General features: G+C 41.6%; 1 protein-coding gene across 1 annotated transcript in view; it reads right to left on the reverse strand.

Moving 5' to 3' along the window:
- AHCTF1 (AT-hook containing transcription factor 1) overlaps positions 1 to 22,670 on the reverse strand; it is a 97,169-nt gene that overhangs the window by 26,872 nt on the left and 47,627 nt on the right. The window contains exons 19-31 of the mRNA XM_060243869.1: positions 21,535 to 21,591; positions 20,418 to 20,564; positions 17,662 to 17,846; positions 17,312 to 17,456; positions 17,067 to 17,198; positions 15,290 to 15,437; positions 15,058 to 15,208; positions 14,635 to 14,727; positions 12,981 to 13,173; positions 12,327 to 12,527; positions 10,478 to 10,892; positions 9,204 to 9,324; positions 7,710 to 7,816 (exon numbers count right to left, since the gene is read on the reverse strand). Coding sequence (XP_060099852.1) covers positions 7,710 to 7,816; positions 9,204 to 9,324; positions 10,478 to 10,892; positions 12,327 to 12,527; positions 12,981 to 13,173; positions 14,635 to 14,727; positions 15,058 to 15,208; positions 15,290 to 15,437; positions 17,067 to 17,198; positions 17,312 to 17,456; positions 17,662 to 17,846; positions 20,418 to 20,564; positions 21,535 to 21,591 — 2,095 coding nt within the window. The remainder of the gene's footprint in view (positions 1 to 7,709; positions 7,817 to 9,203; positions 9,325 to 10,477; positions 10,893 to 12,326; positions 12,528 to 12,980; positions 13,174 to 14,634; positions 14,728 to 15,057; positions 15,209 to 15,289; positions 15,438 to 17,066; positions 17,199 to 17,311; positions 17,457 to 17,661; positions 17,847 to 20,417; positions 20,565 to 21,534; positions 21,592 to 22,670) is intronic.

Raw genomic sequence — 22,670 nt, forward strand, 5'->3', positions numbered from 1 at the left:
GTCCAAGACAGCAGATTCCCTTGTTTCCCTCTCCACTTTCTGGAAAATGAAGTTGATAGCAAGACAAGTCAGGAATTTATTTGGCCTTTCATTTTTAGCAGAGTTGGACCTCCAACAGATATCCAAATAACTAAAATTTCCCATGACCATATTGTCCTGTCTGTTTGAGAACTTTGTAATCTGTTTAAGAGTATCTCATCCAAGTTCTCTGCCTGGTATCTACAATCAACTGCAAAATGGCTGGCAGGAGAACCCCAGATGAGTGATGCTTCCTTGCATAAATAAAGAGAGCCTATGTTTCCTTTCTTTGTTTAGACAAAATTTTGCTGTGGTGTTATCTGTGTCACCCTTTGAGTAGAACTGTAAAAAAACGAGCATGCCTGATCACTCTTAATTACAGTAGATTAATATGAAGTCTTCCTTCAAACTGAGACCACATCCCCCTAGCCTTATAGTTACTCCAGTGTGCTCCCCAGTCCATTAGAGAAGCATCTGCGAACACTTGCACATCATGACTCTGCATCCCTAGAGGAATTCCCTTAAGTAGGTTCTCTAACACACCACACCATTTCTGTGTTTTGATAATAGCCCTGGGAATAGATAGCTTTTTTCCACAGTGGATCTACTGTAACATTAAACAGATGGATAAACCAGTTCTGCAAAGGCCTCACATACAACCCATCATGTAGGACACCTGCTGTAGTGTACACTATGTATTGCAACTGTTTTTGAAGAAGAAGAAGAAGATATTGGATTTATATCCCGCCCTCCACTCCGAGTGGTCTCAGAGCGGCTCACAATCTCCTTTACCTTCCTCCCCCACAACAGACACCCTGTGAGGTGGGTGGGGCTGAGAGGGCTCTCACAGCAGCTGCCCTTTCAAGGACAACCTCTGCCAGAGCTATGGCTGACCCAAGGCCATTCCAGCAGGTGCAAGTGGAGGAGTGGGGAATCAAACCCGGTTCTCCCAGATAAGAGTCCGCACACTTAACCACTACACCAAACTGGCTTTTTGAATAGGGCATGCTGGCTGGAATTTGGTAGCAGAAATCTGCTTAACCAAGAATATTATAGCCCTATAGTCCTCAGGGATAGAAGGTATGCTTTCCCCTTAACTGAGTTAATCATAACTGCTATAAAATTCAACAGAGTGCAGGAAAAAGGCAGGATTTCTCTCAATGGACTATGAAACCCAGCTCATGTAGGGTATGTAGAGCAAACCCCAGGTGCTAGTCTTATAGTTCGAGGGAACTATCCACAAAAGCTAATAATCAAGGAACAGATATACTATGCACTACTGCAGTCTCAAGTGAGTCACAACTGAGGTGCACTCTGTAAAAATTCTTAGTGCCACAGCCAGACCAAAAGGCAGGACTGTATATTCGTAAGTGATCCCACTGTAGATGAATCTCAAATACTTATAGAATCATAGTATTGGAAGGGACCATACAAGCCATCTAATCCAATGCCCTGATCAATGCAGGATAAGCCAGACAGTGACTGTTAATGCCATGGAGATGGTGACCGACACTGAGGGGAACCATGGAGAGCATGCTTCACTTTCCTCTTCACCTTTTTCAGTGGTGATTCTGATGTCCATGTCTGCATCAGGGTTGATTTTTCTCCCATCTTCAATACTGACAGTGTTGGTATTGAGGCCACCAAGGGTGTTCTTGGTTGTTTTTCAGGCTGAGCCTGTTTTTCAGTACAGGGGTCCAAGGGCACCCAAGGCTTCCCCTCACAATGCTGCTTTCAGTCTGGCTGCTTTAGCTATTTGGACCTTCAGGGTCAAACAGCAGCATGCAGGGTACAAGGCAGTACTTTGGCCTTCCCCAAGACATAACAGACACAGCATATGCTCACCATTGGGGGCCATTTTAGACCTGCATTCTCCACATTTCTTAAATAATGCCAACCTACTAGGCTTTTTAAGGTGAGTTTGCTTCACAAAACATTGAGTTCTGTGGAGAGCTCAACCTCTCCTCACAAGTGTCAAGAAGAGAAACAGGAGAGGAGAGATCTCCCTGCCTCCATCACATGACCTCTTGGGCGGGAAAAGCAGGGCTTGAGAGGAAGGGAAGGGGGGAGTGCTTCTAGGCTCTGGAAAATCTTGAAAACTCATCTCCCATGGCAGACCTGCAATTGCTCAGTCCCCATGAGGGACTGCACAGAAGCCATGAAACTGAACTTGGCTCAATAACTTAAGAAGAGGCAAGCTGAGGGCTTACAAGGAGGACACTCTAGTTATGTACCAAGCAAGTAGTTACATGTATTACATCTTCTAGTCCAAGTGTAAACTACAGTTATAACAATTATAGCTTCAGCAAATAAGTCTGATTTGCTCCACTATGTCTTTTCTATTTGAAAAGTACTATGCTGGAGAGAAGACTAAGTTGTATACTAGACTAAGTTGTATGCTACGTCTTAGTTGAACTTGGCTACCAATTTACATAGACATGTGATTCTGTCCGTAAGGGGCACTAGCACTTCCTGCTCAAACAAGCATAAAGAACTACACATAGCCGAAGGAGCTTTTCTGTAACTTTCCTCAACAACCCCTTTAATAGTACAATAAACTAAAGGTTCAACAGCAGCACAAAAGGTCTCCAGATAAAGCAGGAAGTTTCCAAACAATAGGCTATCTATGCAACGAAGGTTTCATGCATGTAGCTTCCAAACCTGAAATCCTGCCCCCCTTTTTTTGCAAGGGTGGAGATTCTCTAGCATTAATATTTGCATGTATTTCTTCTTTTTTCCTCTTTATTCTTGAGGTCATCAGAACAAAGAAACTGCTTGGGTCCTGCTCTAGTCAGAGTAATGTTTAACTACCTTATGCTCAGTTTTAAATAAATTTCAGGCAACAGTTACTACTAAAACATGTTTTTTTAAAAAAATCATATTCCAATGTTCACTCCTCTCCAAGATTTGCTCAAAACAGCTCCTTTCCTGTAGTGTACTTAAATCTAGATTAAAGAACTACAGAATCTAGTAGCATTAACAGAGACACCAAGAGCACAGGAAATGTTTCAGTTAGACAGGCTGACGTTAACACCAAAGATATGGAGCTAAAAAACTTCCCAGCACTATTTGGGCTGGGTTGTCACCAATATGCTGATGACACCCAGCTCTATCTATGATGGACAGCCGGCCTGGCTGCGTCCCAGAAAATCTGGACCTGACATTGCAAGCCGTGGCAGGATGGCTCAGGCTGAGTAGGTTGAAGTTGAACCCAGCGAAGACAGAGGTCCTTTGCCTGAGCCGTGGCGGCCTGGGAAGGCAAATCCCCCTACCAGCTTTTGAAGGTGTGCCAATGGAAACGGCGTGCAAGGTCAACAGCTTGGGGGTGCTATTGGAGCCTGCCTTGTCAATGGAGGCCCAGATAGCAGCCACTACTAAATCCGCCTTTTTTTTCATCTTAGGCGGGCAAGGCAGTTGGCCCCCTTCCTGGAGCATGACGACCTTGCAACAGTGATCCATGCAACGGTCACCTCGAGGTTTGACTACTGTAATACCCTCTACATAGGGCTGCCCCTATGCCAAACCTGGAAACTGCAGCTAGTGCAGAACGCGGCAGCCAGGCTTTTTATTGGGGCTCCCTAAGTGGGAGCACAGCCAAGGCTGCGGGAACTGCACTGGCTGCCAATTGTGTACCGGATTCGTTACAAGGTGCTGGTTATTACCTTTAAAGCCTTATAAGGCCGAGAACCTGCCTACCTTAGGGACCGTCTCTCCCCATATGTTCCCCAGAGGGTACTGAGATCTGGTTCACAAAATCTATTGACAATCCCTGGGCTGAAGGAGACCAAACTGAAAGCTACAAGAGAAAGGGTCTTTTCGATCACAGCTCCCCACTGGTGGAACCAATTACCAGAGGAGGTGTGGGCCCTGCAGAGCCTTGTCCAGTTCTGCAGGGCCTGCAAGACTACCCTCTTTCAGCTGGCTTTTTCTTAATGTGAAATCTATTGTACCGTTGTCACGAAAAATTGTAAGATGAGTAACATCGAGACTGTAGCACCAAACTAATTTGCTGGAACTGAATTTGCTGGTTTTAATTAGAGGGTTTTAATGTAATAGTATATATATAAGTGAATTGTAATATGTTGTGTAAACAGTTTGCTTTTATCATTGTAATTTTTGTATTTTATGTTATGCTATGTGAGCCGCCCTGAGCTTGCTTCAGCGGGGAGGGCAGGATACAAATGAAATATTATTATTTGTGTGGAAAAATTTCCATTTCTAAAGATAGGAGCTGAATTTCATAAAATTAACAAAGAATTAATGCCACTGCCAATACAATATTGTATTGGCAATACAGTACAAACCTGTCCACTTAAAAGTTGTAATAGATATTTTTCAGTTTATTATCTTAAGGAATTGTGTAAGTATACATATGTATGTTTTACTTATTTGTGAACTTGGCGCGTGCATCTGATAGGGGAGAATACAATAAGAAATAGCACAAATTCACTTGATGGATTTTGATTTGACCTGTCCAGCCAAGGGTAAAATTTTTATTTATATGATTTCTCTCACATGATGGAAGGGATATTGTCATCACCCATCTGATTAAACAGTAATGCAAGTGCTTAGGTGCCCCAGTGACTTCCATAGATTAGTTAAATCTAACTGAAATATCTGAGGAAACCACATTCCTGGTATAACATGCACAGTTCTTCAGGTGTGGTAGAATTAGTCTCAACAGTATGCAGTTTTTCAGTTCTCTCTTAAAACAAAGGAAAATATATGTTATATTTTCTTTAACAATATTCCAAATAAAATAATGTCCACATATTTATTTAATTTTATAAATTTAAACTACACTTGTTTCCCACCCACACCCAATCATACAAAAACAACATGGGGTATTTTAACATTTGTTTGCTAAAAACATCGAAATATATGGGTTAAATCAGACCATGCTCTACTTAGTGCATCAGATAATTTTCTGGATAATTTACCCGTTCTAATTTTTCTGGAAAACCCATATCACTAATTAACACTGGGGTACTAAGTAATTCAGGAGTTACCATATAAAATGTAAAAAGCTATATGGATCTAGAGAAGAGGTGTCAAATGTACAGCCCATGGGCCAAACTTGCCCGTCCAAGTCTCTAATCTGGCCCCCGAGCAAGTGGGGAGGGAGGGGGGGGGAAGAGAGAGAGAGGTAGAGAGAACCACCATTGCAGCTTCTGAGTGGAGCTTGAACTTTTTGGCTCTCTTCTCTCCTCCCCTCTTGAAGTGGATGGGGCCAAAAGCCATGCCATTCCTACACAAATCCCACCCCCTCCTTACTTGGAGCTGCAGGTGGGATGAGCAGCAGGAACGGCATGAATGAGAATGGCAAGCCTAAAAGGTGAGGGTCTGTTGGGCTCAGCTTCCACTATATCCCCCCTGTGCTTGGGTTGGTTGCCTTTGCCTTTCTGCAGGTTTGGTGGAGTTTCATGTTGCTGGAGCTCAGGGTTAGAGGAAGCTTGGTGGGTAGCCACTCTTCCCACCCTGAGCTGGTCCCTGCAGCATTGGAAACATGAGAGCCTGGGAGGTGGAAGTGGGAATAAGGACACAGCAATGTTGGTGTGGGTGGAGAAGTCATGCCTGTTGCAAACAGGCCTTTTGTCTGCAGAGCAAACATGCTACTGCTGAGCCCCAGGATTAGCGAGAATGGTGTCTGGAGCAAAAGATAGGTCTTTCCGTACAACTCTGCACTCCAGTTATTTATTTGTTTTGCTAGGGACAGAGATGCCAGCTTGTAGAGATATCAAACACTCCCAGGGTTCCAGAGCTGTCTGCTTGCTACATCTGCAAACACTTGTCTCTTTCACACATTTCCTGGGGTGGGGAAGAATGAGTCTACTATTCTGGTGCTAGTTGAAATGCTTCTCTTTCCATCTTGTCTGAAGCAGTTGTAAAGCTTGCACATGCTGGGAAAGGTGGTGTTTCCTCTGTGTGTCTATATGTGTGAGTGATGTGCTCTCTTCCTTTAAAAAAGATGCAACTTGCACATGCCGACAGCTCCTTCCCTTTGCCTCTTTCCTATAACCAGGCATATATTCCACCCTCCCTTTCCCTCCCTCCTTCCTCGCGTCATCATCTTCCCCATGGTTGCAATAGAAATTAACCATGCCAGCAAAGCAGACAGACTGGTGGAACCTACATTTTAATACAGAGGAAGCTATCAAAGTACCTGCTTGCTTCTCTTTGCTGCCTTGCTTTAGTTGCACGGGCAGCTCAGGGCTGCTGAAGTTGCTCCTCTCCCTCCTTTGCAAAAGTCTCACTTGGATTTACACCAGCTTGTTTGATTACTCAACTCTCCACTCCCATCCACCCCCATTTCCTCCTCCTCCTTTTTGGTTGATCTCCTTCGTTTGCATGAGGGAGCTCCTACATGCAGCTCCTCTTCTTCTTAAGAGGAGGAAGAAAAGCAAAGGTATACTTGAAGCAAATAAGCAACCAGATCCCATCCTCTCTACTGCCCAGCTGCTCCTATGTAAACCTTCCATTCCCAGCTTAATCTGCACCACCTTTTAAATATTTCCTTTAAATATCAGTCCTCAGTAGGGATATGGGAGCTCAGTGGGGATGTGGTTGTGTTGATTCTTTCATCCCATGCTGTTATTTCTTCCAGGGGAAGCAATCGCTATCATTTGCTGTTCAGTTGTAATTCTCCCCCTCACCTCCTCCATCACTGCCTTGCTACAGTGGAGCATTTTGTGTGTCTTTTTTGAGTTGTTTTTTTTGTTGGGCTAATTAGATTGGGGGAGGAGTTGTGGCTCAGTTGAACCACCTCTGCTTGGCATACAGACAGTTCCAGGTTCTATCCCTAGTACCTCCAAAAGACCAGGCTGTGGCTTATGAGAAAGACGTCAGTCTGAGACTCTGAGAGCCGCTTCAACTCTGAGTGTGTGTGTGTGGGGGGGAACTTGCAATGCCCAGCCATTTCATGTTTTCCCTTGTGTCCCAGGTTCAGTGCACTGATCATGGGAATGAACTGGGTAAACAGTTTGCTCTCCACTCCAGACAGCACAGGGTCATCAGCTCTGTGTTACACTGCTGGCTCTCCAGTCTGCCTATGTAACTGCAGTGAAACCCCCTCTTCCCTTTCAAGCCACTGAAAGGGGCAACCTTTTCCAAATGACAAAGAAATATCATATCTTTAGTTGTGTTTGTCAGTGTCCTTCATAATGTTTATATCTCCACTGCTTGCAATTACATTTTATGACACGCATGAACCGGCTCCACAAAGTTCCATTTATGTCAGATCTGGCCCTCATAACAAATGAATTCAACACCCCTGATCTAGAGAATGAGCATAAAGAAAATAGCAACTAGCATTGTTCTACAAGCCTTGCACAAGAGTTCACAAAGCGCTACAAACAAGCTGATTCTACAGTAGTTCTCATGCTTCTATTTGTACAAGAGCTTGCATAACAGAAAAGACTTTGGATTTAAATTTCTCTTCTGTTGTCCAGCACAAGTTTTAAGAACCTGACCATGTGCAGACAGTATCTTTTGCATGGAGACGGCATGTCTGGATCCAAATCAAACAAATAGGATGAGATTTTAGAAACGTAACATGCTTTACAGCAAAGAATCACCATGGACACAAGAGAATTACACACTTCAAACACTGGTGGCATTTCAAGGATTTTCTCTTGATAATATCTGCCAAAAAATCTTTCAATTTGTTCAGCTTGTATGATAATTCAACTTACATTCAGCATCTGCTCCTGCTGGGTCCAAAGCTTCAGTATTTACTTCAGAAAGAAGTCTGTTGTCTTCCAACAATGCGGTCTTGTTGGATTCCAGAGTCAGTGTTCCACTTTGTGTAGACAAAAGGGATATTTTACTTAGACATATGGAGAAGGTTTTAAGAACATACTAGTCTTTTACAAAGGCGCTTTTTGCCACACATCTTAACCTCTATTCTGGAATAGAATCACAGGAGATAAAAAAGTTTCACTGGGAAAGACTGGGATATGTCCAGTTATGATTTAATTTGAAAGAATCAATTAACAGCAAACTCTTAGGAAACTGCTATTACTATTCAAGGAATAGTTCTCATTGATCAATAATGTCATTAGTATCATGCACAGTGTATAACTACTCACATCTACTAGGCAGCCAGTCATTAGACTTTTGGGAATCAGCAACAATGAAATGAATATAGACAGAATTACACTGTGCTTGCTACCATCCCCACTCAACTACAACTTGAAAAATCAAGCACACACTATCCATGAAAAGTTAGTTCTCTTTTTACAAGGATTCTGCATTTGAGAAAATTTGGTATCCCTTTGGCAATAAACAGAGACAGTGTTATTCAGAAATACAGGACTAGGTAGTGGGAAAATAGAATATTTATTCAATACACCATCAACCAACTCAAAAAAGCAGGTTCCAACTTGTTGTTGAAAGCTTCCACGGCCGGAGTCCATTGGTTGTTGTAGATTTTCCGGGCTGTGTGGTCTTGGCATTGTGAGACCTGACATTTTGCCAGCAGCTGTGACTTGCATCCTCAAGAGGTTTAATCCAGAAAACTGGAGTTCTCTCTGGGTCAAATTGAGAAGTAGTGGGTAGGCAGGTAATTTATATCTACTCAGGCAGGTGGGGCAGGGCTGAGTCATTGTCTTGTGGGAGCTTCCTGGGCTGTGACATGCTAATGGAGGAACTTATCTGAGGGGGTTCTTTTGTATATGGATTGGCTATAGAAATTCTAATCTTATCTGTAGTGCTGTGGTAAACTGTAGGGCATTTTGTATTTTTCAAGATTGGAAGCCATGCCCTATTCATTTTTAAACTTTCTTCCTTCCTGTTGAAATTGTGTTTCTGTTTATGGATTTAAATTGTTTCTCTATGTAATCTAACATGGTAATTTGACGTCCACAAAATAATGACTCAGCCCTACCCCACCTGCCTCAGTAGATATAAATTACCTGCCTACCAACTTCTTCTCAATTTGATCCAGAGAGAACTCCAGTTTTCTGGGTTACTCCTCTGAGGATGCCAGTCGCAGCTGCTGGCGAAACATTGCAAGACCATGACCGCAGTCTGGAAAATCTACAACAACCAGGTTCCAACTGTCAGGAGAACAAGAACAGAAAAGATCCAATCCTGTTACAAGGTTACACAACTGTAAGCAATGTAACTGCAACAACCAAGTTTTTAAGAAATATTGTTACATTTTTCTTTTTCAAGTTCTTATTTACCTTTTATTAGATGGCATATGAGAAGTGACTATAGCATCCTGGACAGCATTTAAGTGATCTGCCACTGATACTCCATCTTCAGGGAGGGCACTACATCCCTTTTCTTCCTTTTCGGGAAATCCTGCAAACAGCAAAACTCATTGGCAAATACAGGCTGATGGTACCCTCTCCCCCAAAGTATTTAAAATGTATGCATTATATATCAGGCATAATAATCCCACTCCTACAGTTATTGCAGGTTTATTTACAGAAATCTAAAACATATTTCCATTACAGATGAAATCTGATTCCTTTGATACACACTAGTTTTGACTTGCCTCAGGAGTCACTCATTTTTGTCAGTGACACTTCTGAGTCTTCTAGCAAGAAGGTGAGAGAGTTTCTGTCTGAGTTTCACTATTCCTTCCCTCCCCAAACCCCAGTGTGAAGTTTGGGATGAACCTCATGCCTTTCCAAAGTTCTCCTGCACCAAAGGACTGGTGAAGGGTTGCTGGTGTCTTGCACTGGGCACAGTGAGATATACTTCACTTTAAATTCACTGCAGCACATAGAAACTCAGGACAAGGAGGGGATCTTCACACTAGGCATCCAAGGGATGGTCAATTGCTACTGACAATGAGATTTATAGAGCATCCATTTTAGGATAGATGATGCAATCCTCTGGTCTCTTACCTAAAACAGCAAGAAGGTTCTTGGATATTAAAACAAAGTTGCCATAATATTCTAAACCAAGATTACAAGGTTTATAATCCTAATGAAGAAACAAACTGCAGTACATCATTCTGGCTGATTCCAACTTGACAAAGTGTGGTTTATAACAATGAAGTCTTATCTACTCCCTGTGAGAAGGGAGTGCACATATGAATGAACACAAGGATTTCAGAGGCTTCTTTAGATCACAAACCAAGATTTGCATTTAAAAGGTTTTAATGAAGCTAAAGCCTACTGCTGGAGGATATTCTTATGGCTTTTAAAAGCAGATTAGACTTTATCTACTGTGGATTTCTCAGCCAATGATTAACAATCTCTATATCTAAACAAGATCTCCATTGTCAGAAAACATCTTCATCTAACTGTAAATGCTGTGGGCAAATGGGGATGGCTGCCTAGAGCATGCACCACTTGCAAGTTTTCCAGTGCACATGGTTTACATTGTGGAAATCAAAAGATGATTAGATGGCTCTCTGCAAATGCCCGTTCTCCCTTCTCACATGTCCACTCTTACTAATGTCCTGCTATTGTATTTGTAAACAACAAAATCACATGACACTTACCAGGCAATCGTTCTACATCTGTAGGTGTCTGAGGTTCCATTTCCAAAAATTCACTTTCAGCTACCTCACTGCCTTCTCTTTCAGCTGACTCTGGTATGTCTAAGATGTCCTCAGATGAAGAATCAGCACAATGATAGGCTATATCTCCAGTGCCACCAGGTAATTTTGTCTTATATTCCAGAGCTGTTTGGTCCATCTTGATAAAAATATTGCTAGTTTCTATAAAAGGTTCTGATCTGTCCAAGTTATCTCCTGGTATGCTCCCTGCAGTCAAGTCAGTTTCTTCATGGTCTTCCTGAGCACTGCATGATGGGAAGGAGGGTAATTCTCTAGTCTTAGACCATATATCTTCCATTTGAGCCTCAAGACTGTATTCAGATGAAACTGCATTGTGTCTTGTTTTATGATCCATCACCTTTTAAAAATAAGCACAAATAACTAGCACAATTCTCCCAATGAACTGAAACACTTCCCCAGTTGACATCCTATAAGAGATACCTAATTTGTTTCTTTGAAAGAAACTGCCACTTGTGTTTCCCAATGGCTAGGAGAAACCCACTTGCAAGGGCTTCTTTTTCATTTCAATAAGAGAAGCCCATCTTCCTTCACTCATGTGAATGGGAGGGGAGGGCTGACCAGAGCATACGTACAGTCATGAGTCAGAGAATTAATCACTTGTTATTGGCCTCCCCCCTTCCATTCCATTTCAGTGCTGTAGGACCTGCTGGACTGGACAACAGGCCGTACCTGTGAGACTGAATGAGACTGTTATTTTTAGCTTCCAATGTTTAGTCTGTAATTTTAGATTTTTTATCTTTTAATTTGGGTTTAACTGTTGATTGTATTTTTCTATGATGTAACCTGCCCTGAGCCTATTCTACGGGAAGAGCAGACTATAAATCAAACGAACACACACAAACAACAAAGCAGGCAACATGCTGTTTCTTACAAGCTTCAAGATGAAAGAAATGTAACAACCATTACATTACCTTTAACAGAACTGCAGAGAATTTTAGTTAGATCATAAACTGAGGAAACTTCAAGTACTGAATATGTTCAATGTGTTAAAAAACAGCCTTGTTTTGAGACAGGGATCTACACATGCCAAAACTATGGGATCATGCAGTCCATTAGCAAAAGGTGCTGATGATCACAGATCTTCCCTATGTTCACCTCCACCATGGTCCATTCACAAGCAGCTTTATTCTTAGGGTTGCAGGACCTGTGTATTATAACAGCCACACAAGTCAAGAGGCTACCATCAGGAATAAGGAGGAACAAAATCTCCTCTCTTCCATCAATTCAGCTTAACTGACTGAAGAGAGTGATTTCACGCCTATCTTCTCCACTATCACTGCAGCTTCCTAACACAACACAGTTCCTGCAATCCCTTTCCTATACTTCCATCTTACTGGAAAGGACTGTCAAGGGAGAAGAATGTGGGAAAGAACTGCAATCCATGTAGCTGTGGCTCATGGGATTGAAACCAATGCATGGAAGGGATTGGGAATTAGAACCATTCTTGAACTTCCCAAGCTAACTTAAGCAAATTAGATACCACATTTATATGGGGCCCACATGCATACAGTTCAACGTACAGAAATTTAATATGTGCAAGTATTGCTTCCTGAACTCGCAACTCCTGGTTTTCAGAGATAACACAACACAGATTAGGGTCCTGTACACTGAGTTCTGTGCAGATAGGCTTCTTTTCAAACATCTCAGTAAACACATCGGTAGCATGGGGGTGAGGGACAATCCCAATCACCTAATGAATCTAAATCCTACATTGCTGGAGCTATTTCTAAATCATGCTCAGGTTTTCCAGCCTCAGTTCCTTGCAACCTACCCCAGTAGCCCATTCTGAAGTTTTGTTTTCTTCCATAAATGATATTTTTGTTTCTTTTGCACGTAAAGGTGGAGTAACAGATCTTCCTGGAGATGCAGTTGGAGTAGCTAATGGTGTAGTGCGTAGGCTAGATCTCAAAATAGACTGTGGAGTAAAACCAGGGAAGCCAGAGGAAGATGTAGATGTCAAAGCTTTAGCTCTCTAAGGAGGAAAAAACAACAGTCTTAAACCTTAATATTTAATACCATATCAACTCCTGTTTAATTCTACACAGGTTCTCTGTCAGAGAAGAAAACCATAACCGATAATTTTTAAACACTTTCTAGAGTAGAAAAGATTCGACTGCAAGCAACCATTATAACTTGCACAAAGCTATCTTATTTGCTTTTTCAGAATGTTGGTTTTAAATTGCTAATTCTCCTATACCAAAACACCAAACCCACCAAAATCTGGACAACGGACAAGTTGAAAAATAGATGTAGAAACTACATTGTTTTCAGTCCAATAAATTTTGAACTAAATCAATACCCTTGAATTAATGTCTATTAGTATATTATCATAATCATAAAATATAAAACTTTTATTAATCATAAGGTAAAATAAGAGACTAAACACATTTCAATAGGCTTGCTTGACCTTCATCATTCTATATACCTTAACAACGGCAGGCGTTTCCAGTAATTTTAATTCTGGTGCACTTGTGAGGTTCTTACATAGTAGCATGGAACATCGAGGATTTGAGTGCAATGGACTAGAAAGCATGCAAGAAGCTCTTGGCGACACCTGCAAATTACTTCCAAGGAGAGGAGAGTGAAGACCAACAGGCCGAACCACCAAGTCGAGCAACCTGCAAATGTGTCAAATTTTTCAAAGTGAGTTTTGTATTAATGAACAGTAAGACCATCCATGCCCATGTACTACAAAGATTCATCATGAACTCTGTATTTGTAGGAGGGTTTTAGACTACTCAAAGTACTATAATTTAAATTTGAAGTTGCTTTATGTAGTATCAGTCTATTACCATAGTTTACTTGTTATTTTAGTTTAGTAATAAAAAGCTGTCCAAAGGATCCTTTTCTATAATAAAAGCCTTGTGGTGACGCCAAATCCAGGTCTCCCACTAGCCTAGTGGTGCACTCCATAAATCATTGGCCCATCACAAGTTGGTCACCACCTCTGGGCTCCCGCTGGCTGACTTCCCTGATGCCCACCCACTATTGGACCCAGAACAGATGAGGATTGGGCCACTGGGAAAGCAACTAGGCAGTAACTATTGCTAGACAACTGACAGAAGTTGCTTCTGTCAGTAAAATGCAACCATGTTTGGTTCTTTCAGTAAGAGGCAGGGGGAGGAGCTCCTTTCCAGAACTCATTGGGGCCCAGTCCTGACTACAGTTGCCAGCTTCAGGTTGGTGGGAAATTCCTGGAGATTTTGTTGTGCAGTCTAAAAAGCCAGAGTTTGGGGAATGGAGAGGCTTCAGCTGAATATAATGTCACAGAGTCCACCCTCCAAAGCAGTTATTTTCTCCAGGGGGAGAGATATCTGTCATCTGGAGTTCAGTTGTGATCCCAGGAGATATCTGTCATCTGGAGTTCAGTTGTGATCCCAGGAGATATTCAAGGCTCCACCTGGAGGATGGCTACCCTAGGCCTGGCAGCACCCTCTGGGTGACTTGATGCCACCTGACTGGCATGGCTTAACAAGGCCTGGCTGCTCGCTCCTGTTCAGCAACAGCACCTCCCCACCCATGACAGCCAGTGTGATTTAGCAGTTGCCAACTCCAGGTTGGGAAATTATGGAGATTCAAGGGGTGGAGCCTGGAAAAGGTGGGTTTGAGGAGGTGTGGTACCTCAGACAGGTACAATGCCATAGATTCCATCCTTCAGACCACCCATTTTCTCCTGGGGAACCACTGTTGCCAACATCCAGGTTAGGGCTGGAGATCATTCAGAATTACAACTGGTCTCCAAATGGCAAAGATTAGCTACCCTGGAGGGGGGGGGGAGTGAATGCCTTCATGTGGGTGCGTGGGAAGATAACAAGGGTGGAGGGATACTCGCCCAGAGCCTCTTTTTAGAGCCCGTTTTTTCCCCACAACGGGTCTTATTACTATTATGCTTCAACGTTAAGAGGCCTACATATAAGAATTATATTACCTATGGGTAGGTTATGTTATGGTAACTTTCAATTCTTATCACATCAGACAATACTATTAGAAGCAATTACTGCTGACTTTAGTGGACAGATATAAATCTGCTCTTAAATTTCAAGTATACTTATATAATTGTTACTGCTAAAGAATTTTACCTGGAGCGCTTCCTTAGCACTTTAGTGACAGGTGTTCCTACAAATGGATCAGGTAACTCAGTGTCATCCAGTCTAGATGGCTGTTCTTCAGTACTGGGTTTTGAGACAGATAACACCAAGTTAATACAAGTCACTACACTGATATACCTACTATGCAATCACCTTTATACAAGAACAAAGTTTACAGCTAATAAAACAGCACCTAGGTAAATAAACCTGTGCTACTTCCTTCAAATCTTAAAAACCCAAAACTAAAGCTGTCACCTTTTGCAGTATGGCTTGATTTTATTTCTGTACCTTCCCTTAAATATTGCATAATAGTACCCAAAATTGCATAATAGTACCCAAAAGAGAATGTGTGGCAATACCAGGCTATTAATCAGAATTAATAACTTAATTGATTTTTTTTAAATAACAACTTACGTATCATTTTGAATTGATTTACTTTTCTGTTCAGTTCCCATCCACACCTCTCCTATTTTAGAAAGCACCTTACTGATGAAAGTTGCCTTTGTAACTACATTCCCTGTAGCAATGTGCTTTGTAATAGTTGATAATGGCTTTGGTCTTAAAACTAAAAGGAAAAAGAAAACAGGAGTTAAAGCACTAAAGCATTTGAAAGTTTCACTGCTGTTCAATTAAATGAGACAACTACCTTCCCGACGAAGTGAAGAAGACAAATGGTATGGTTTGGCTCGCTCAACAGCCAGCTTCCTTTGTATTCTAGGCAGGACCTTTCCATACTGTTCTAATATAGAATTTCTGGCAATTGATCTCTCTCTCCAGCGGGGATCACGGTCATTCTATTAAAAATAAGAAGAGATGAACTGAAAGAACATTTCTAGAAACAATTCAAATATAGGAGCTAGATTTCAGTCCTTAGAGACCAAACATACGAACAGTAAACTGGCATCTTATTTACACAAGACAAATACTATCTTAGATCAATGTTACATGGCGAAGCAGCACATTGCATGGATCAGCATATGAGCTCGACACCAAAGAGACTAGGAGATTTTGCTCTAGCCAACTGTTAATGTATTATTGACTGAACTAGGTTAGTGCACAAACTGGCAGCAGAAGGTTTTATTTGTTACCACTTTTTACTATTGCAAACCACCATAAGCTTGTGATTCCACACCCCCCCCCCCATTCGTAAACCCATTCTGTGTTGAAGTAACAGGGAAGACAATAAACATATGGTGAAAAGGAAGACAGCAAATATTTAAAAACTTATTTTGGATGAAAAGATTTTATTTTGTAAGTTTAAGCCATGGAATAACTGGAAGCCAATGCATTAGTTAGAAAATTTAGTTTGTTTTTGGGATAATCACTATAATTCAATCTTGAAACAGCCAGATTAATTTTGACAGATGAATGATTTGCTATTTTGTTTTTAGGTAAAAATGCAAGCAAAGATTCTGGCATGACAACAAGCTTGAACATAAGACACTATATCCTATAGAGGAGTTCACTCAAACACTGCGGGCACTGCTCTTTAATATGCTTGTACTTACTCAAAAAACATGAAATAAAGCTATATTCGTTCTATGGCTAGGAAATTGAAAAATGAATTACACCCATGTGTCCCTGTCACAAGCAGAGGACCAGGAAGGGCCTTCTACTGGCTGCCACCAATCTGGTAAGGGTCTGTCTGGGAGGGCCCAGATCACGCACCCAACCCCGGTCTTCCTTCTCAGCAAGCACCTATTAGCTGTGACCAAAGAGGCATGCAGAACCAGGCAGTATAACAACTTTATTATAAGTGCTCAAGAACAACAAATGGCATTAATTATTAGTGCAACAGTGAAAGTGAAAAGCAACAGTAAAAGTGGTGCAAATAAAACAAAAGCTCTGATGCCACTAGCTTTACATTTCCTTCCTCTAATTCCAGCTGACTCACAACTCTTTGGATGAGGGAGGTCTCATGACTGCAGCCTTCTCTCCAGCCCAGCCTTTTCCAGAGAGAACCCTCCTGACTGTAGCTTTTCCAGAGAGAACAACCCTCCCTCTGTAACTGGGCCTTTTATTTCCTTCCTTTCAGGTCTTACCCCTCTGGTCTCCACTGGGCAAGTCTTCCCTCCTAAACTGCTGCCCACCCAATCAGAGGGACAGAAGTGCTACTTAAACTTACACATCTGATGATCAGTACTACCGTGTAAGTTACACATTCAACAAATTTTACCTGTGTATTTTGTTACCCAAATGAATCTCAGTGGGATTAATAAACTACTTTTAGTTAGTTTCATTTAAGCAATCATTAACACATGGACACTAGGTGACATTATCACAATTGTCAGAAAGACATTTTGGAAAGACTAAGCTAGAAACAGAATACTTGATTTGACAGCCTAACAAAGTAACTTTTCCAGGTTAGCATCTTAATTTTTTTCCCCCAGACCCATCTCAAAAAATCACAATTATGCTTTTACCAGAAGATTAATCTTCAATGACTGGTTCAACTGTAATGCAGGTACATAGTTGGCACGTTGGAGGTGGTGAACTAAAAGGAACTCATGATTATGAACATTAGCACTTGTCTGCAAGAACCTCTCTAGACACTCCTGAAAAAACAAAATCACACAAAAAAAGTATTAAGGCCTTAATTTTGTAAGTACTTTTATATATATAGAAAAATACTTTTGTGCCCTCATAATTTATCCCCAACCAAGCTTACTTGTTCTGTGTCTGTGAATGGCAGTTTCAGCAATTCTTCCATTAGTCCTAGCTCTTGGCAGACTTCGTACACATGTTTAAGCATTCCTTCTACGTTTAATCTGGTAGAATGTTGCCGCAACAGACTCCAGGCTTCCACTATACAACTACAATTGATTTTTGAAACACAGATTAAAACTTTGCCCCACAGAAAAAAATAACCTTGCATTAAAGTGCACTTAGTAACTGGGTAGATATATCCAACTCATGCTACTTTGTTAAATTAAAAGTGCATAGCAACAATATCTTAGAGAAGTTTTTCTTGAGTATAGCCCAACATTATTACAAAGAGAATTAAATCCTTCTCTTTACCTATTGAACAGCAAGACAGTAAGATGAAGTGCAACTTCTCTACTGCTGGTCATTGATGGCTTCATCATCTGGATGTATCTGAGTGCTCGCTTGTGTTCTCCTTGGCACATGAAGAACTGAATTACCCGCATGTGTTGCCAAGGCAGTTTGATTGTAGCTGGATGAAACAGATAGGTCATAGAGTTCTGCAAAAGTCCAAAGTTACAATTAAGATACTAATAATGATACTGGGAACTACTTATCTTGACAAATTTATGTTATTGTTTATCAACAGACCCTAAAAGACCCACGATCACAAGGAGTTGAAGTTCTCCCCTTCCAGTGCCAGCTGCTTTCACACTTGAGCATTGCTCAAGGGGTTCCCCACAACTGAAAGTCAGCTTTTCTGGGGAAGGCAATGGCAAACCACCCCGTAAAAAGTCTGCAGTGAAAACGTTGTGAAAGCAACGTCACCCCAGAGTCGGAAGCGACTGGTGCTTGCACAGGGGACCTTTCCTTTCCGGGGCAGCAGAAAGAAAGGTGGCTGTCAAGTACTGTACACATAGCCCTCTGGATCTTAGTCTAAATCAGGGGTGGCCAACGGTAGCTCTGCAGATGTTTTTTGCCTACAACTCCCACCAGCCCCAGCCATTGGCCATGCTGGCTGGGGCGGATGGGAGTTGTAGGCAAAAAAACCATCCGGAGAGCTACCGTTGGCCACCCCTGGCCTAAATCTATATCCACCTGAGTGAGGTGGGATTTATTTTTGTACCTCTTGTACCCTCAGTAACCCAAACAACCTGTCATTTTCAGAAACTCATACATACAAACAAATTAAGTTTCCAAGCAACACAGATAAACTTTATTAGATCCCAAGCTTCTCTTTAGACAGAAGGCTTAAAATATAGGTAGAAAGGCAAAGCAATTACATTAGTACAATTTCAAAATACAGTTAGAAAATTATACAGTAGTATTCAGATAAACCTTTATCCAGTTCTTGCAGTCACTTTATCTTATATTCTAATACCTGCTAAAGAATTAATTCTATGAAAACCTAAGTCCCATTCTATATTAGAGATCTCTAATAATATTTGTTAATTTTCATGACTTGACCAGCATAGATACCCCTGTCTCTATACAAGTCAGCAACTTCTTCACAAAATCCCAGGGTTTATAAAGAGTTTGGCATCACTTATCTCTATTTCATCATCATCTTATCTTATCTTATCATATATGTCATCAATTTCCAGTTGCATCAACAGATGGTATCTCACATCTGCCAATGGACCAGTTATCTTTACTCTATCTGGTTCTTCTCATACCTCTTACCATCAACGATTATGCTGCTAAATCAAAACATTTAAGGCTAAGATTGCCCTCAGATAACTTTCACCCTTCACCTACTTTTCTAGTAGCTAGCTCAAAACTTAAGTGCTTGATAGTGCTGGATAGCTTGGACCCCTTGTGGCCATTTTCATAAGAGAACCAACCCACCCACCCCTCCCCCCAAAATTCACAACCCTGAGAAAGGCCATATAAAAGAAAATGCACAGCAGCATCTTTCAAATATTGATACATAGATCATATGACATCTAAACTGAGATTACTAAATGTATCAGCTATTTTAGCATTGCAAACGTAATTCTTCTGTTTGTATTGTGTATTCCAAAACTACAATTTGATTGGGGGTGGAGAAGAAAGAGAAGAGACCATAGGGGTTTTTTGTAAATACTCTGCTCTAGGTTCAAGTGGTCTTACCTACAAACCTCAACAATACTTCAGATAGACTATAATTTTAAATAATGAAATCAAGCTGATTTACCCAAAGGCTAATAGCAAAAAGAAAATGCCCAAGTGCCATTACATAATGTTGCTGGGCTTCATCACTTTTGTGTACTAAGAAAATCTTTATTCTCAACTAGCAACACAGAGTATATGCATATGTTGCTAAAGTGAAGCCAGGGTAATTTTCAGAGTATTTCATCAATACCCCAACTCAGTAAATAAAAAGCTACCAAAACTAGTTTGGACTAAGAAGTTGGTTTAAAATGAAAAAGTCTTATTGAGTGGTCAGTTTGGCAAGTTTTAACATATAACCACAAAACAAGCAGAGGACATGTTCAGTACTTCCACTAATCAACTGATTTCTACATTGAAATAGAAAATTTAATTTGGTCTTGCATGCCAGTCCTACACATATGTGTATCTGTGACAAACAAAAAATGGCGTAACCCCATCTAACTACAGAAGCACCATACACATTTAACTCATGGACTGTGTTGGTTTGAAAGCCTTCTAGTGGTTCAGAGTGTCTATAATAGTATCCACATATCCCATTCCTTACAGCTTCATGATGGTAGGATGGAGCAAAATCAGTAAGCATACACGCTTCAGAGCCATTATACCAACAAGTAGAAGAGAAGCAATTATTCTATTAACATTAGAATTTGCAGATCAAGCAGTTAGGAATGAATGCTTCCTGCTAGTAATGCAAACTGACTAGATGATATGGCTATAAAGAAGGGCTTTTTTGAGCAGGAACACACAGGAATGCAGTTCCAGCTGGCTTGGCATCAGGGGGTGTGGCCTAATATGCAAATAAGTTCCTGCTGGACCTTTTCCACAAAAAAGCCCTGTGTGAAACAACGGTGACACCAGGAGGTATGGCCTAATACACAAATGAGTTCCTGCTGGACTTTTCTACAACCCCCCACCCCAGTTATAAGATGACAAAATGTGGCATAACTGCTATACTGAAATATGTCGCTTATGCTCACCTCACAGTCACCATGATCCAAGCACCAATAACCTTGAATTAGGTTAATTACACCAACAGGGATGGCAAAGGCAGTTGGGAAAGAGTCCATTGTAGTATCAGTTTTGTTTGGACAGGAATGCATAATGTCCAAAAGTAAATAAATTGTCTGGTAAGTAGTATTAAAGTTAATTACTTAGAAATCAAGAATTTCTGGTAAAGTACCTGAACAAATTACACACACAAATCATCATGAAAATTCTTCCCCATAGCTTTCAGGTATTAACTGAAATCCAGTACTGAACTGATTAACACAAGAGAACAAATTCTTTTTAAATCTGAGTTCTTATGGAATGAAGTTTCTAGGCTAGAAAGACTGGTTTAGGTGGTTTCCCATCCTTAATCTCTCATTATTTTACTTTCAGCAAGTTTATTCTTTAAATTAGTAGTAGAAAAGAGCAAGAATCCAGCAGCACCTTAAAAATAAACAACATTTGTGGCTGGGTACGAGCTTTCATGAGGCACTGCTCACTTCTTTAGTGACTCACAAAAGTTCATATCCTGCCACACATTTTGTTAGTCTTTAAGGTGCTACTGGATTCTTGCTCTTTTCTGCTGCTACAAACACCTATTTTGATCTTTAAAGTCCTTAAATTTGTACCCAGAGGCCATGTTTTCAGTAAAGAGTATGAGAAAAAAACTGACAAAAATATGACATCCAACAATAATCTATATCTTATGTACACATGAGCAGAAGGAAAAATTACTGAATTTCTGAGCAAAAAATCTTAACATTGTTTATGGGTGTCCAATGTACAACTGCAGATAGTACTGGGAGTTCTGTTCCTTACTTTTCATTGTAGCACACTATTAAAAAGCCACATTACCCACAGAAGAAGGAATTGCTTTTGTGCATTTTATAGTTTAAGGTTTATTGGATTTATATCCCACCCTCCCCGCCGAAGCAGGCTCACTGGCTTTTGGGTCTTTGTTATTAAGCTTAATTCTACATGCCAAGTTTTCTGTTTTGTTTTGCTAAATTCTTCAGGTCTGAGGGGTTTTTATAATGAAGAACAAAAAGGCTAAAGTTGGTATACTGTAGAATCTGAAACTGCATGCTTAAATCTTTCAAAGGATACAATTGCATGTTTGTAGAGTTCTTCTATATTTTCCAACAAGTAGAGATCAAGAAGTGCCTGTAACACAAAACACACAAATCAGATATTTTGAGAACAATCCTTAGCACATCTATTCAGGTTTGACTCAATAAAGCTTACTCCCACGAGAGTGTTCTTACAGCACAATCCTAAGGGGGGGGGGGGTCGAAAGTGCTTTGGAAGCAAACTAATCGCTACGTCGGTGGAAGTACGATTTGCTTCGTTCTAACTCCCTTCATGCCAGCGCAAATGGGAGTTGTGCCCATCTGGGGTGCCTCAGCATATGCCTGCCCATGGCTGCTGGAGGAGTGGCACCACACCCAGCCTGCGGCGCAACTGGGGTGTAGCCCCAGGGGCATGGCCAGCGTTAGTCGGCTCCCTAAGACCTTTCAGCCTGGGAATGCCCCCCGCGAGAGGCATACAGTTACAAGGAAAATGTTGGCGTATACCATAGGGACCCATGTATCTTGAAAACAAAGTTTGTTGCTGCTCCTGGCATATACCATAGGGACCCATGTATCTTGAAAACAAAGTTTGTTGTCGCTCCCAGCACAGCCTTGAAACCCCTTAGAGAGCCGACTAAACGGCACACCAATCCCCGCACACCCTGGATGGGACAAGCCCCTGAGCCTGCCTTTGGCGGGGGAGGGCGGGATATAAAAATAAACTTGACTTGACTTCTCCAGCAACCAATCACAGCCCCCCCCCCTCCTACAAAGCCTTCCACACTGGCCCCGCACAACTCTTTAGGTAGAGCACATGGCATGGGACTCTGCTGCGGAGCTCCCTGTGTGGACATAGAGTGAGGGCCGGGGCACATTGGTGGTGGAGGCAGCACAGCAAGGGCACTCAGACAGTACAGAGCGAGCTCCTTGACTTGCAAGGAGGAGGGCAAAGAATGTCCTCTGTGGCTAACCTTTCCTGTTTCCAAGTCCCAACAGGTACCTGACCTCTGGGGGCTCAGTGTACAAGGGCGGTCACACATGGACGGGCAAGTGCGAGTGCGCACCTCAAAGCTGCCCCCTCCCCTTGCTCGAGGCAGGCGGCATGGCAGTGTCTCCAGTACTTGAACCAGGCAGCGAGCTCAGGCAGGGGGCAGTTGCCGTGGCCCCCGTGTG

This window comes from Heteronotia binoei, chromosome 1 (genome assembly GCF_032191835.1).
Source record: "Heteronotia binoei isolate CCM8104 ecotype False Entrance Well chromosome 1, APGP_CSIRO_Hbin_v1, whole genome shotgun sequence".
Classification (NCBI taxonomy): domain Eukaryota; kingdom Metazoa; phylum Chordata; class Lepidosauria; order Squamata; family Gekkonidae; genus Heteronotia; species Heteronotia binoei.